We start from the raw sequence: 16,052 nt of genomic DNA on the forward strand, positions 1-16,052 counted from the left end.
ATCAGTGTGTAGTTATAAAACATGCAACAGGAAGACTGAAAACATGTATTTAAGGAGTTCACTATGTCAGCAACCAAAATGAGATCTCCAAGTTTAGCATAAGACTAAGCTTAACATTAAAATATCAAAGAAAGGGGTCTTACTATTGCTTGTTTCTTTGGTGCTGTTGATGGTTTCTGGGCTGGGTTTGACAACTTCCTTCTCTTGTTGATGTATGTTACTCAGCACTTTGGCCTGGCAGTGTGCCTCAGTGCTATCTATCACTGTCAGCAATGCTTCCAGAGACAGCAGATGGACAGTGTACAGCTGTCCAGAAACTGGAAAGGCATTCTGAGAAAGAACATGTAAGTATTAGTGAACTTTCACATCTCTCTCACCATAACAGGGTAAGTAAATTTCCCCCCACAGCTCAGGGAAGGCAAAAAACTAGAACAGAACACCCTAAGCTTTCTAGCTTATATATAGTAGTTTATTTGCTATTATTAAAGCATCATGACTGTTCCTTTTCTCTTCTGCTTCCAAGTGTGAAATGGCCCTCCTCATCTCTATGGCACACTCAACCCGGACCCTTTGACCGCTCCCCCTTTTAAGTTCTGCCCTGAGTCACCGGTTGCCCCTCCCTGCCCCGCCGCGGTTCAGCACCTTGGAGAGCAGCTTGGTGAGCTCCTCGAAGAGGTTGGCACAGTAGTAGTCACAGTCATAGTTTATGTACAGCTCGGTGACAAAACTGGGAATCCTCCACAGCTGAACAATGGCTTCCAAAGCCATCTCCTTCATTTCATAGGGCATCTTTGGATTTTCCACAGTGATTATTTCCATCAGCTTCTTGATATACATCTGGCAGAAACACAGGGCAGCTCAGTTTAAGGAAAGAAAAAAAAAGCAGGACAGTGAATAGCTTTGAGGACTGCAGAGGGAGATTTAAGCTTCACCTTCCCCCATAACATTCCATCTTTAATGATGGCTCATTTTGAAGGAGGCTGTAAAAAGTTTTCAAACAGTTCTACCGTTTGGTGCACCTGGATCTACAGTTCTAAAAAACAGACTGAAGGCAGGCAGCAGAGTACACCACTCTCAAAGACATTTGATTTTTCAACAGAAAAAGGCCTACACAGCCTACCCATAACACTGAGTCATTTATACAAACATAATTTGACACTTAGACTCTATTTTACTGTCCAGATATATGCATTTAACTGAAGGCCAATGAGGCACCTAGTGATACTCAAAAAACTCACCTCCAGCTGGAATTTCAGATGCTCTCTCATGCTCTCAAAGAGAAGAAAGCACACCCTGAGAGAGGCTGCATACAGATTGAGCCGTTCAACACTCAGTAGCTGAACAAGAAACAAAAAATCCTTTAAGAATTACAAAGGCAAGTCATTATGTGCTGTAAGTAGCAGTACTATGGCACTGCAGGCATCATCTGCAACCAACCAAAGATCCACACACTGCCCTCCACAGCAATATTTTAAAAAACAATCCCTTGTTCAACCTCCTGGTCTCTATTTTTGCTAGTGAGGGTGAATATACTTAATTCTCATCTGTATGTGGTAACACTTTACCTACTACAACTTGGTTCTTTTGCCAAGTCCACAGAGGCCCTTAGTGGTGAAGGAACATGGAAGAAGACCTGCCTCTGAGATGACCCCAGTGCAATTGACAGCTTGATATCTCCCAAAGGTTCTGCCTACTATTAAACTGGTAACTTGCATGCATAATTACCTCAAAACCAATTATATCAAAACAGTGTTATCCCACAGTAACAGGTCATTCAAATCACGCTCAGCCTTCTTGGCCCTGGTCTGCAGAAAATAGCATGACAACCTCTCTGGCTTTGCAACAGCACTATTTGGTACAATACAGCACTCTCACTGCAGTGCAGGAGAGAGTTTGTTTGCAGACCTGCCAAACCTCATAATACTAAATTTCAATACACTCCTCAATAGAAATTTGTATCTGACTCCCCAGGGCCATATTCCATGTGAGCATAAGCCAGACTCACTTGAAATAGGTGCCGGCACAACTCCTCCTTCACGAGTCCTAAGAGGGACTGACAGTTTGCAATGGGCGCTGACTCCAGGGCAACAGTCAGCAGCTGCAGTCCCATGTGGATCATCACCTCAGAGTTGTGGCGGTCATGAGGGTTGGTGAGCGAGATGAGAAAGCGGAACAGTTCTCTAATACATGGCAACCCATATGGGACCAGAGCTGCTCCTAAAGAAAAAAGAGAGATTAGCAACCTAAATTTTCTTTTTGCAGATGCCTAGCAAATGTTAAAAATTTAATTGTTACAGACCCGCTAAGGAATAGGAGCTTATCAGCCTCTTAGCAGGAAGTGAAACAAAACAGTAGAAATGACAGAGGACTTCAGCTGCATTGCCCACCTCTCACCTTCTTTTTGGGAAGACTGAGTAAAACGTACTCCCCGGGGATTTACATAGTCCATGTCATGAACTGAGGCAGAGTCAGAATGTTCTGCTACAGATGTGCACTCCTCTAGGACCTCAGGGATAGACTCAACAGAAGCTGACTGGACCTTCTCCTCCCTCAGAGTTTCATTCTTCAATGAAATTTCATTTGAGAATTAAAGAAGCAAAAGAAGAGTTAACAAGCGCCAGACAAGTGAACAAAAAAATTTGTTTGCAGTTAATCTGTAACTATTTGAACAGCACAGGTCACTAATGGAAGAGTATCAGAAAAACAAAATTTAAGAGAAAAGAGAGCCTCTACATAAGCTTTATATAACTCTAGGTTGTGAGACTAAGGACTTTACCTCAAAAATACTCCTATAACCTATCAGTTCTTACTGCCTCTGAGGTCAAAATTTTGCTCTTTTGTTTTTATTTTAAATGCTACACAAGTTCAGCACACTACTTCTGTTTAAGTCTTCCTTACCATTCAAAATATCTGCAGCTCTATGATCCTCTTAATAGCATTACTGTTGTGGGGAGAAGTGATTATGCTGGGAGTTGGAACTTTCCTTTGCAAATTATATTCATGTACCTGGAGTTCAGGCTGATTTTGGTTTTCAGTGACTTTGGCCTCATTTGAAGGTGTTCCTGCATTAAGTCCCAAAGAAGCGACTTGGTCCAAATCTGTCAGGTCTTCTTTGGATGTCGTCTGTGAGGACAGCTCCAACCCACTGTCTGTAACAGGGCTGACCGCTGATGAAACATTTTCTGAGCTCCCAGAGGAGCTGGGAGAAGGAGCATCTATGAAAGCAACTCCGCTTGCTGAGAAGAAACAGAAGGAAAAGGATTAGTATTGCTCTGTCCCTCAACCACAAATTCATACATCAAACGCAGCAAATTCTTTCATTACTACTTCACACAACAAATAGTCTAAGCAGCACACTAATGTGAGAGAACACAAGTAAACTAAGATCTCTCCTGCTAGGTATTAATGAATTAAATAGATGAACATCAAAGATACTAGCAGTTCTCCAAATTTAACATAATAATTGGAGTCTAACTGACTCAGCAAATTAGGTAACTTATATAGTTAGATAAAGTGCAGAGGATTTACATAAGAAGGAAACTGAAAGAGTCTAAAAGGTGTATTTTACTCTTAAATACAATGGCACAACCACTTTAAATACTCGCATCAAGAATTAATCGTTTGTTCAAAGTGAGAATTTTCACTTGATTCTAAAGCAGGAATGATTTCTTTAATTCTCCTTAAAGAAATGAAATCACATTACAATTCAAATGGATCTGAAATATGAGCAGTGAAGAACTTTTACTATATCTATATATGAGACAGCGCTCCAAGAATCTAAATGTTCCTTACAGAATAACAGAATCAGTTAGGTTGGAAAAGACCTCTGAGATCATTAAGTCCAACCTATGACCTAACACCACCATGTCAGCCAGACCATGGCACTGAGTGCCACATCCAGTCTACCCAGAAACAGCTCTAGGGACTGTGACTCCATCACCTCCTTGGGAAATCCATTTCAACGTTTAATCACCCTTTCTGTGAATAAATTCTTCCTAATGTCAAAGCCAAGCCTCCCCTCGAGCAGCTTAAGACTATGTCCCCTTGTCTGTCACTAGTTGCCCTTGGCTCTCCTCTTGTCAGTGTTCCTGTCTCAGTCTCTTCTATCTATCTGCTGCATCCTCCAACTCCTCTACACCACATGGCTGTCCATAACCCCAACCACTTCTCCAGGTGTCCATGCTCTTTTGTCCAAACTACCCCTATGAGGCATGCTGAAGGCACAGGAATGCTGTCAAGCTTTCTGCAGGACCATCCCTTTCGCATCAACATGTATTCCGTTTCCTGAAAACTGATTCTCCTGGACCTAAAAAGCTATGATATCTTTTATTACTACAGTCACTGAGAACTAATATGAAAAGAATTAATGCAAAATAATATATTAGGAGAAATGAAGTAAAGACAGATTCAAAAAAGCTCTAGCATGGATGCCATCTGGTCTCTTGAAAAAGATTTCAGCTTACCTGTGGTATTAGTAGCATTGCCTGCTGACTGCTCTGTCCCAGGAGAGACCTTAGTTACATGTCGAGGAGGCCTAGGTGATCTCTTCTGCTTTTTCCATTTCGATGATTCACTCATTCCTCCAGCTCTCATTTTCAACTGAAAACCAATAATCATTAATATCAGTATTGCAAAACCACACAGCATAATGGATTACACAAGCCAACTCACAAAGGCTATCTCAAAAAGTCAGGCAATAGCACGTAGATATATCACACCAATTAATCAGCATCTCAAAATCATGCAAACTACCCCTTGACTCCCCACATATTAGCCAACACTCCACACCTAAATCAAGGGACAATTAACTGCACTACTCTGCTATAATATATACCTAACAGTTCAATTATCACAGCACTCCCTATTCCCTATCCATACCTTCGAACTTTAAATTAGGATTAAAAATTCTCTTAGACCTACACATCTCAAATCTCTTTGCTTTTGCCAAAGCTCCTAGACTTCCAAAGGGCATCAATTAAAGTATCTAAGTAAGCATTAGTTAGGTTTGATGTGAAACTAAAATTTCACCATCTATATATCAAGCTGGGGATGAAGTGTGAGCATGCTGCAGCTCTGCCACTGATCTCTCGCTTCAATTCACTCTTCATCTTTGTAGCAATGCCATGCTCACTTTCCTCCATGCTCACTATTAACAAGGATTTCTAACACTGCACTTGCTACTGGTGCATGTTACATTGCAAATACCACCCTAGTGATTTAGAAACAAACTTCATTCTCCTTTCACCTGCCTTCTGTCATTATTTCTCCTCAGATCTACATCTAACCTTAACTCTTGATATCCTTGTTGACCAAGATTCTAGTTTGTAGATAAAACTTTGCTTGGGAAAACAAGAACAAAAGCAGGAGCAGGGCAGACTGTGTGGCAGTTGCTGCATAGCACTGCTATTTCAGCCATGCAGAAGTGCTCCAGAACTTCCTAAAACCAGCATGACATATAGTCACATAGCTAATGGCCCTGGCCAGCATGAGAACCAGTTCCTTACAACTTAAGTTTTCTCCAAGTGCAGGATTGCATCTACTCTTGTGTTTGGTAGCTGCAGTCAGCTTTTCTGTTGTTGCCACCTCCTCAGTTTGGGTGCAAATTTAAGCACTGAACAGGTACCTTGCATGTCGTGGAAACCATTCAGCAAGTTTCAGTACCAGCCCCTATTCAGTATTCTTCTTTGTAAATTCATCACAGTTAAGTTTTATTTTGGGCAATAATATTCCTTAGTTCTTACATCTCTAGCATCAGATTTAACTTATGTAGAAGACAGCTATATTCTTTATAGTCTCTTCCTTTTTCTGCAACTTACCTCCTTCCAGCTACTACTACTTTTAAATACCAATAAACCTCCTAGGTTCCACCACTGCTTTGCCTTCTCTTTCCATTTTCCAGGTAGAATTCTAACTCCCTGTATATGGCCTCAGCCTGTACTTCTTCCCATTTAAACAAAGCTTGTGAAAATGTTATATCCCAGTGCAGTAAACCATTTGTGTAACTTTTCTTCACACCGCAAGTTGTATTTGTTTGATGACTAATCCCCAGGTTTTAGCTGCGCTACAGTTTCCTTGAGTGTGTTAATTAATAGATTCAGAATTACTTTGCTCCTTGTTATTTCTTTCAAATGTTGCAGCAAGGATCTTCTAAATCACAGCTTCTGGCAAGTACTTACATGATAAGCACACAGCCAAAAATAAAATTTTGCAGATTTCAAAATGTTTAACAATGCTTATGGATCACAACCCTTTCATGTCAAAATTATCAGCTCTCTCATCTTTCCTATTTACTGCTTCATAGGGCTATATAAATATGCGTTATTTTTGATTCTTGCCAATTTCTAAAATCTCACCCTTAAATACTACCAATAGCTGCATTTATTAAAGGCTTAAGCTACAAATTAGATCAGATAGTTTTACCTACCAGCTATTATAGAAATAGCTGTATTTTTTTTTCTCCTTTTTCAGTAACTTATGCAATAAAATCCAAAGATTTATGGTTCATTGTACTGAACTACTTTCATTAGGAAGGAAACCTGGAAGCATTAAACCAAATAAAGTCTGTTTCACACAATTTCAAAATAGACTTTATTTCTAGCTAATAAATCCTGTTGTTATTATTTGCCAGGTTAAAAGTTACTTGCAGCAGGATGCAAAATTGAATCAGCAAAATGGAGCTGAGATACTGATACAGGCTAATCATGTACCACTCCTTTTGCCCTCAGTCATGCTCCTGAGAAACACCTAACGTTTGAAACATTCTATCAAACAATGCAACCTGACAATTTAATTACTATTTCTAATCTCCCCTTTCATACAACACCAATACCACTTCAATTCAACACTAGCCCTTTCAAAAAAGCACTTTTCCTCAGGCACAAAATCTACCCTCTGCAACTGTCCTCTGTTTTGTTTTGACTTTGAAGATGCCATCTTGAGGGTCATAAGATACAGGCCCATATGTAATCATTTTGATGAACCTGTGACATCTTTCAGAGACTGAGTCACAACAGCTTCACATGGATGGGAAACAGTGTAGTCAGGCAAGCAAGAAGACTCGCTTGACTTTTAAAGATTCTGAAACATTCAGTCAGACTATAAATCATTCAGACCAGAATCTAAATATATTTGAGCTTTTTAGGTGGTTTTCGTTGCGGTGTTTTTTAGGATTTTGGTTGGGGTGGTTTTTTGTGGGTTTCATTTTTTTGTGGTTTTTGTTTTGTTTTGATTTTTTATGGTTTTTTAGGGGTTGGGGGGTGATTTTTTTTTTTTGTGGGTTTTGTGGTTTGTTTGTTTGGTTTTGGTTTTTTAGGGGAGGTGTTTGATGGGGGGAGGTTTTCCTGTTTGTTTTTTTTTGCAGGGAGTGGAGGGGTGGTTGGGGTGAGATGAGATTGCCCAGTAGGTCTTTTCCATCTCATACCATCCAATCTCCACATCCTACACAAACAGGTGTCCTTTTATTAGAATTACTCAGTAGGACTACATAGGACTATTTCCCATATAATTTTGCCCTCCTTTATTTTCTTTTGCTATCTCCTTTTGCTTCAACGAATCACAGCTTTAAAAATTTTCAGAAGCAAACAGAAACGCTTAATAAAAACGTTTCACCAGTGTCAAGAGGCTAAATGCTGTTTTAATAAACAAACACTGAGTTTGGGAATTCTAAAACAATACATGTATCAAAGGACAGCAAAGTAACATCATTCCTTCTGAATTTTCTTTGAATTAAAAAGCAACAACCTCATGACTCCTTGCTTTTAATGTTAGTATTAAAAAGTAAAAACACTTGTACAGTTTGCCTTTGACTAAAGGAACTATTTCTAAATCTTGTTTTTACCTTCACTTCCTAGGCATTTCCCAGTTTCTCTAGAAAGCTTCATTGTATGTTAACACACTGATATTTTAACCCTAACGCTGCCTTTTTGACTAAATGCATTTAATAGATCATTAACATATCCTGAATCTTACACATTATCTAAAACTCTCCTTCCCTCTTCCATGCTCAGTGATATTAGAGTCACATTAGTTTTCTAATTATCAACATCCTTGAGACTACATTAAGCTTGTACTTTTGATGGTAAAAACCATTTAATGTTAGTATTTAAAAAAAAATTCTTTAGAAATGAGAGAGGGAGCTCAATGGTACTGTTCGTTCATCTGAGAATTCTGTATGGATTCAATTACATTTATCTGAGTTACCTTTGCATTAAAAAAAAGTCCACAAAATTATAGAAGAAAAAAACTACAAGACTCGAAATGCTTCCTTTGATAGATGAGGTTTTACGAATAAAACTCTAGTTAAGGTCTAGGAAGGTGAAGAAAAATGTAATACTACAAGATTCTTTTTAAAGGGTCCATGAGATCTCATTTTTCTACAAGCCACCTTACCTGTACTCGTTTGTTTTTCCATAAGATACTGTAAGCCTCAAGAGAAAAGGGCAGGGGCCAATGATTAGTAATTAAAGTGATTATACTAAAACACAAGCTCATTCTAGATGCAGCATGGAACTGGTCAGCACACCAAGTAGCGTTCAAGACACAAAAGCATGCAGAGAGAACGCAGTCCACGATCCGAGTCCTGGAGACACCGAGGCTATCCAGTCATCTCATTTACCTACCTGCCTGTACTGCAACAACTGATAAAGGTTATTTGGTGAAATGGATATATGCATCTTAGGCAACTATGAACAAAATCCACCCCAAAAATCTGTGAAAATTCAGATTTATCTTCCTCCTAATTCCCACAGCAGAACCCAATGTTTACCTAGAACACTTTCTATTGCAAAGGGAAACATTTCTTAGTCTTCTTTTCTGTGTACCTCTGTGTAAATCTGCAAGTCTTGAGCCACTGCCTTTCAAACTATCCTTTTTGTGTAACTATTTTGTCTTAGACGCAGGACAAAAGAGTGGCATTTCTAAATATTCCGTTCAGCTCTGTTTGGACTAAGTAACATCAATGGCAGACAAAAAATAAAGTTACATTAAGTTTATGAACCAACACGGAAAACTGAGAACAGTCCTGTCTAAGTTAGTTTTTCAGGGTTACTATGATTGATCCAAACCAAATGGTCTGCATGCCTACAGTATTTCTTTAGAAGTATTTTCTAGGGGAATTAGCAGGGACTAACATGTTTCATAAATCAGTTGGGCCCCACTGAACTCCCATTAGTATATACTATGCTGGACACGTCCTTAATTTCAGTAGAAACATGAACAAAGATGTTGAAAATACACAGCAGTCTCCTTCAAAAAAACTTTAGAAAGCATTGAACTCTGTGGCCCTGTACCAAGTAACAAAGTTCAGAGATAAACCTCGACTACAAAAATTTTAAGGCATGCTGGGTCAAAAGACTCCTCAGATATATGGAGGAGCTATGTCTATAATTGAGATCAACAGGCAAGACACAACACTTCAGAGACAAATCTACACTTTTTACAATTCTTTTTGGGTTTTCACTGTCAAATCTTACCCATGCCCTCCCACTCCCTTCCTCCAGAGGATGCTGTGATGGTGTCTTAGGCAGCACTCACCAAGACACTCAATACTGCAGTAAAACAAGGGTCTCTCCCTCCCAAGCCTGCCCCAGCTGCAGCCACAACACTGCAAAGCAACCATGGCATGCACTGTCTCCAAAAGCCATGCTGTGTCAAATGAGTGGAGGGAGATTTGCTGCACACAACGTAACTATCTCTCAGGTGGTGTTTACAAGAGAAGGAAGAGGGGAGTAAGGTAAGAAGGGAGAAGGGAGAGAGAGACCTTCAGGTTCTTAAAGATCAATACCCTCTCTAATTGGTTCAGGGCTTTGGGCTGTTCCCCACTACTTAGCTCCAGTTTGTTGAGGAGACCTGAAGAAATCTGTGAAAGATAGGCAAACGCATGGTTTAAACAAAGCAAAATAAACCCAAAGAGAAGAATAACCTGGCAGAGTGCAAGGCTGCAGGGCACACTCCTGGCATGCACAGCAGAGACAGTACAGGGTAACTGCACAGATCGGACACAAGACAGAGCATCACTTAACCGAGCTGGGAGCAGCCATCACTTGGTAAGGGCAGCCTTCCTAAATTCAGTCACCTTCACTTTACACCTTCTGTACACAGACCTCACACCTGCCATACATTAGCCTGATCTCTTTTAGCTTTCCATATGCCAGCCTACCATCATCACAAATCCTGTGGCTTCTCCCACAGCAAGGGAAACAAGCAGTCATTAGTTTATTATACAACAAGTAAAGCCCTAAGCTTTACTAGGTTTTAGATTCCTACAACCAAGCATTCAGTCTCTCAAAACACTGCTATACTGGCTCTGAAATGTATGCTCATTTACCCTATGCTGCTCCTTCTCTCAACTCATTGAAATAAAAATGGAGTGGAAGTTATAAACTGTATATTCAGTGTTAAGTTGAAAGGTGGTAATTTCTTCTCTAGCACTTTTCCCCATCCTGTTGCTCTTGACAGCAGACTCTATTACCTTTACTGATATTCTTCATATGGAATATAAAGAATATAGTAGAAGATATGCAGTTCCTCAATGGGATCTCTCTTTTGTAAGAAATTACTACACTAATAATCATATAAGGTCACATCATGGTATTTGAAATACTGAATCCAGCTGCTAAAAACTTCACTGTATTGATCAGGATGGTGGCATTGAACAAATCCAGAACTTCCATGCTCAGAAAACTGTACATTTAGGGAAAGAGAGATAAAGAAAACTCTACTTTGATTTGGCTGGTAATAGAGATGGCATTGATCATGTGAACTAAGGTGTTTCACCACAGAATGATGTCCCTTCTAGAAGTCACCAAAGCTTTTTCTACAAAAGCCAATTTCATGCTTTCATGTTATTTCACCAGCCTTTAAAAGTTTCCCTTCTACACGGGAGAAACTGGACAAAAATATATCCAAGGAGCTCAGTATTAGACTTGTAGTGAATGAAGAATGATGAAAAAGAAGCTAGAGAAAGAGCAGAAGACAGCAAATAACCACACAATGACACCATCAGGTCTCAGAACTTGCTGGGGTTTTCTAGCCCACAGCAGCTGATGGCTGTTCCCAGAATCCAGACTGTCTCACTTAGGCAGCAGTATCATTAAAAAGACTTGCCACTGGACCATGTGGACTTAGTCCCACAGAATTAATGATTCTATGTCTATTTATGTGGTTAAACATGCTCTTCAGTGAACTGGGACTTGTAGAAATGAAGAAATACAAGTGTGAAAACAAACAAAACAGAAATGAGCGCAAGCCAAAGATAGGAGCAGAACAGTCAACACAGTGCTGAGTCTTACCTTCTTCATGTTAGTTCCCATGTAGCTTTTAGGCTCTTCTTTAAACTGAGGCAACCTGAAATATAAAGAGCAAGCCAAAACACATAAGCTTACATGGATTAACAAGAAGGGGAAAGAAACAGGTTGGTCTTTCCAGTCATGCTGCAGATACCAGAAAATCCAAATTGGGTTTTCTTCACAGAGAGACTCTCCTAATTTCTTTTCCTGCCAAAATATGCCATTGGAAAAATCCCACACAAGTATAGATGAGAGGTGCTTTGCATGCTATTACTACGAATGGCTATTTTTCTATATTGATTTTTCCTGCCATGTAAAGACCACCTCTTTTCCTTCAGTGCATGTTTTCAGCAGTGGACCATTTACTTTTGTTCAAAACAGGTTTCTCTAGTGCTGCTAAAAACAGCTGCTAAGTCAGTGTCCACACCAGGACTCTTGCAGTGTACATGTTATTACTAATCATGGCAATTCCTCTCGGAATTTGTAGAAACCCCAGCAGTGACCCTTTGTTCTGCATCACATAAACACAATTGTGGAGTGCAGCAAAGGTACATTAAGTTGAATCTTTGGAGATAAGCAGTTCCTATCTCAGAATGAGGTAGACTGCTCTCACCTGTGCTACCAAATGACAGCACATCCAGCTCTACAATTCCACACACCCTGCTCTCTCTTCTGTTTCTTTACTACAATTCTGTCTTTACTTGATGAGGGTATAAAAGCCTTGGAGCACAGCTTTGGCTGTTTCTTTTTCTGGAAAGCAAGATGGCCAAACCACCCCTGCAGTTGCTGCCTTTGCCTTGCATCTCTATCCCAATGTCCACAGGCACAGATGGTGATGGTGTCTCCAAGCCTTATCAAGGACAGAGGAGAGGATTACACAGTAAGTAATGAAAAAGCACCAAGTAAAATTCACATATGCATATGCACATATGCATTTGGAGAAAAAGTAATGTGGTCTCTCCTCTTTGAGGAGATTGATTCTGACTTTGCCCACTGCACGATGCAGGGCATGGAGAGGAGAAAAAAACGGAGATCCCATTGGAACTGTGACAACGGGAAAAAAATGATGCAACTGTGGTTCATAAGGTGTCAGTTTTACCAAAATCCTCTTCTACTAGAAGTATATCTGTACCTATAAAAATTTCCTTTTTACAATACCCAGAGAAAGTCTATGATTACTTCACCGTTTGGAGAAGCAGTTTTGAAGATAATTAACTTATTGAGTTTTAAAGAAGTCATCTTAATCACCTGAAGGGTGCTGAAAAGGGCAGAACATTTGTCCAAGACACACGGTTTCAAGAGTTTTAAATGTTCCTTAATGTGTGAGGTCAAAGCTCTCAGCTTGAAATCAATGTGTGGCTATTTAACACCATTTCTATTCTCTCTGCTAAAGAGAGCTATATTTTTCAGAGCACCTTTTTTTTCAGTGAAGTTTGCATTCTCTGTCCTGAAACTGGTTCTCTATCCTAAAGCTCTTCATTACTTGGCTGTCCATCTCTCCTCAAAGGACACCTTAAACCAGGCAACCTTCCCTACCTCTGTCTCCCTGCAGTCTGACAGGGTCAGCCCTAGAGAAAAGTGCCAAATCCTTCATCCCCTTCCACCTCTAAATAATGACCATTTTGGATGATTTTTCTGAGGGCCCTTAAGTGGAAGTGTGGAATCTTTCTGTCCTTAGAGGGCCATCTCGGCAATGCTGAGGCAAACACAAGCAGGTTTACCTTGTGAAGAGCAGCTGCACCATGTCGACCAGAGTGTGCTCTGCAGATTTTCTCAATAACTCTGCGAAGACAAAAACAAATAACACAGGTGTCATTACTCAGTGTGATATTATCAAGAGGCTTCTTCAAGCAGACTCCCCTCCGAGTCTTGTTTACAGAGATTACGGCAAATTTATTAAAACCAGCTCCAACCCCGCGTTACTGCAAACGGTCATGGCATCACACGGTGGCGCTACACAGCTGGGGAAAAGAGCAGTCCAAACTTGTACAGCGAACACCCAACAAATTTTCCATGAAGTTGTAGAACGACACAATAATATAAAGTTCAGCAGCTTTCCATGGATGCATGCTCTACAACAGAACTAGTTAATGCTGAGGAAACCTGATCAATTTCTTAACGGGAGAAGTATGAACAAACCTACCGCTGAGCCTCATCTCGAAGCATATGCGGAAACAGGACTGCATGATCTCACACACCGACTCATTGGTGAGGTGGGCTCCCACTGGGGTGAGCAGCAACGTCCTCAACACCTGCAAAGAACAGCACCCATATGTACCACACTGCAATGATATGTGCATGCATTCCCAAGAGGAGGTTGGTTTCCTCAAGAAAGACTGCCATGAACAGAAAACCTAAGGAGGTTTCTCCTGGAGTCATTTCAAACTGAATGCTGTGCTCAAGAAGCCAATTAGGAGACAAGAAAGATCTCCTGACCCACTTCTAAAAGAGGCCCGATACACTGCATGCTACCCAACATTTAATAATTATTCAGGAACTAGATATCTGCTTAGAAGTACACAGACCAAAGAGGTATACACTCCATAGTTTTGTCTCTAGGGAGAATTTTTCTCAAAAATAAGTTTTAGAGCTCCATATTCTTAACTAACCCCCTCAACACAGATCACACACAATGTAGGCTTATCAATACTACCACATTATCAAGTTCATAACTTTAAAATCATTTAATTTAAGCTTTTAACTATTTTCATTTGGAAAAGCTTTTACCACAGGTATATGAGCCATCTGTTTAAAAATAAAGTCTATCGCTAAGCTCCTACAGAGTCAAAACATTGCTCCCTCCTCTTCATCTCTATGTAACAAGATATGTTCCACAACAGGCAGCAACCATTATGGTAATTACCATTTCTCTCCTCTTACCTGTAGGATTTTCATCAAGACAACCTCATCACTCGCATGATCTGTGCCCACAAATCGAGCATGAGTGACAGCATCTGCCATGTTCTCCATCCCCTCTGCTGTGCCCTCATGGCTGGGATCTGAATAACAGAATAAAAATATGTGTCAGGGAACAGCCATCTACAGTCCAGCTCTGTGGGGAGACATCTACATGGAGATTCTGTGTGACCTTCAGCTTCCTCAATTTATGTGACTTGCAGTGAGTTGACCCGACAAGAACATAACTCACCTCTCACTACCAGAAAAGCTTTATAACTGGGAGCTTTCAGAAAGATATATCAAGAATCTACTTACACTTGCAAAAAGATACACCTTAACAAAGAAAATAAATACAATTCTGTTGTCACTGGTTCTCTATGTTTTAGAAATTAACTTCTAAGACTGTGTTCTGTTCCCTACAATACAGCACAATCAGCTATTAAATGCATTGAGTGCCTCCTTAGGAATAAAGAAAAAACAGCTCTTAAACATAGGGAACCTAAAATTACTCTCATGAGAAGAAAATGCCAAACAGATTCCATTAAATTGAGAAGGGAAAATTGTCTCTTGTTCTACATCTCTCTCAAGGAGCAAGAGCTGGGAAGGAACAGACCAGTAGCTTTCCCCAGAGAAAACAGCAGACAGACATAATCACAGTTTAGGTGTCAGAGCTGCAGGCCTCCCACTCCAATCATTCATCAAGGCTCCTTCTCTCTATTTCAGTCTTTTACAGCTACAAACAATGGTGCAGTTGAGAGAATGTTTAGGATGAGATTGTTGCTAGTAACTGTATCTCATGCTACATTTCAGAGGCTTCAGAAAAGCTGCCTCTGGCTTTGATTTCATTCTCACTTAGACAATATGGCACTGGGCAAGAATCTTGATACCCTTCTACCTAAACAGTCATTAGGAAAGAAAGGAGACAATCTAAACATTGCTTAATACCTCATTAATTGGCAATGGGGCCTCTTGAACTCCAGCAAGAATGATGCTGACGGAGGAACCACCCAAGACCTTGTATGCTTTGTAGAGAAGCTTCATCGATTCCCTCTTTGACTCCAGTAATGTTCACATCTAGGAAAGGCTATAAAGGGCTATCTTGGTATTAAAGAAAGCTGCACTTATTGTGGTCCAGAGACAGCAGCCTCTACCACACTCTTACCCTGAGCAGCTGCAGGATAGGAAATTTCTCATAGTTGCATGAAACTGAAATGGCAGCAGTGTACTTTAGAATCACATAAATCTGCACAGAAACAGCCCTTTGCCATTGCCATCTCTTACATATTCCTATTAAGAACAGAACTTGCTTACTTTTGGCATTGTTCACACACACAGAGAAATCTTGCACAGTTTAGAGTGAGTTCCTCTCCTGGTTTGCCAGGCAAACTTCACTGAGCTATCAAGAAGGCTGTTCTAAAAGCAATCAGTCACTCTTCACCTAGTTTAGCAGCAGCACACAACAGGATACAAAACTGATAGGGGGAAGCATTAGGTAAGAGGCCTGGCTGTCAAAAGCAGTCCTCTGCATACCTCCAATAACGGCTTATAATCCAGTGAGAAGCTACTACTCTTCCACCAGAGGCAATAAAATCAGTCATAGGTTTGTGCCTCATGCACTCTTATTCGTGGAGGTAACAGCTTAAATCACCAATGGTGACGTAGGCTCATTCTGAATTGTCTTAATTAAATTAGGCAAAGACCAGTGCTTTTATAATGCCAGCACCTACATTAGCAGTACTGTTAACCAACCTCAGTAACCACAGTGGAAAGCAGCCCCCTGGGAATCAACACAAAAAAGCAACTTGTTGCAGAACAGGCTCCCACAGGCAGGACACCATGAAGATTCACTTCATTGTCACCTTTTTCAGT

The 16,052-nt window shown here is 40.3% G+C and overlaps 1 protein-coding gene across 3 annotated transcripts in view; it reads right to left on the reverse strand.

Annotated features, from left to right (window-relative positions):
* GBF1 (golgi brefeldin A resistant guanine nucleotide exchange factor 1) overlaps positions 1–16,052 on the reverse strand; it is a 101,228-nt gene that overhangs the window by 23,874 nt on the left and 61,302 nt on the right. For 2 of the 3 annotated variants that reach the window (XM_066191307.1, XM_066191308.1), the window contains exons 5-15: positions 14,166–14,284; positions 13,429–13,537; positions 13,007–13,067; positions 11,289–11,343; positions 4,464–4,599; positions 3,007–3,236; positions 2,395–2,563; positions 2,006–2,217; positions 1,239–1,337; positions 643–837; positions 144–330 (exon numbers count right to left, since the gene is read on the reverse strand). In XM_066191307.1, the coding sequence (XP_066047404.1) occupies positions 144–330; positions 643–837; positions 1,239–1,337; positions 2,006–2,217; positions 2,395–2,563; positions 3,007–3,236; positions 4,464–4,599; positions 11,289–11,343; positions 13,007–13,067; positions 13,429–13,537; positions 14,166–14,284 (1,572 nt within the window). Of the gene's footprint in view, positions 1–143; positions 331–642; positions 838–1,238; positions 1,338–2,005; positions 2,218–2,394; positions 2,564–3,006; positions 3,237–4,463; positions 4,600–8,388; positions 8,425–9,781; positions 9,857–11,288; positions 11,344–13,006; positions 13,068–13,428; positions 13,538–14,165; positions 14,285–16,052 lie in introns of all 3 variants that reach the window. The other variant, XM_066191309.1, reaches the window with a different exon arrangement.

This window comes from Chamaea fasciata, unplaced genomic scaffold (genome assembly GCF_029207755.1).
Source record: "Chamaea fasciata isolate MVZ Bird 193981 ecotype frontalis unplaced genomic scaffold, bChaFas1.0.hap1 SCAF_9, whole genome shotgun sequence".
NCBI classification, from domain to species: Eukaryota; Metazoa; Chordata; class Aves; order Passeriformes; family Sylviidae; genus Chamaea; species Chamaea fasciata.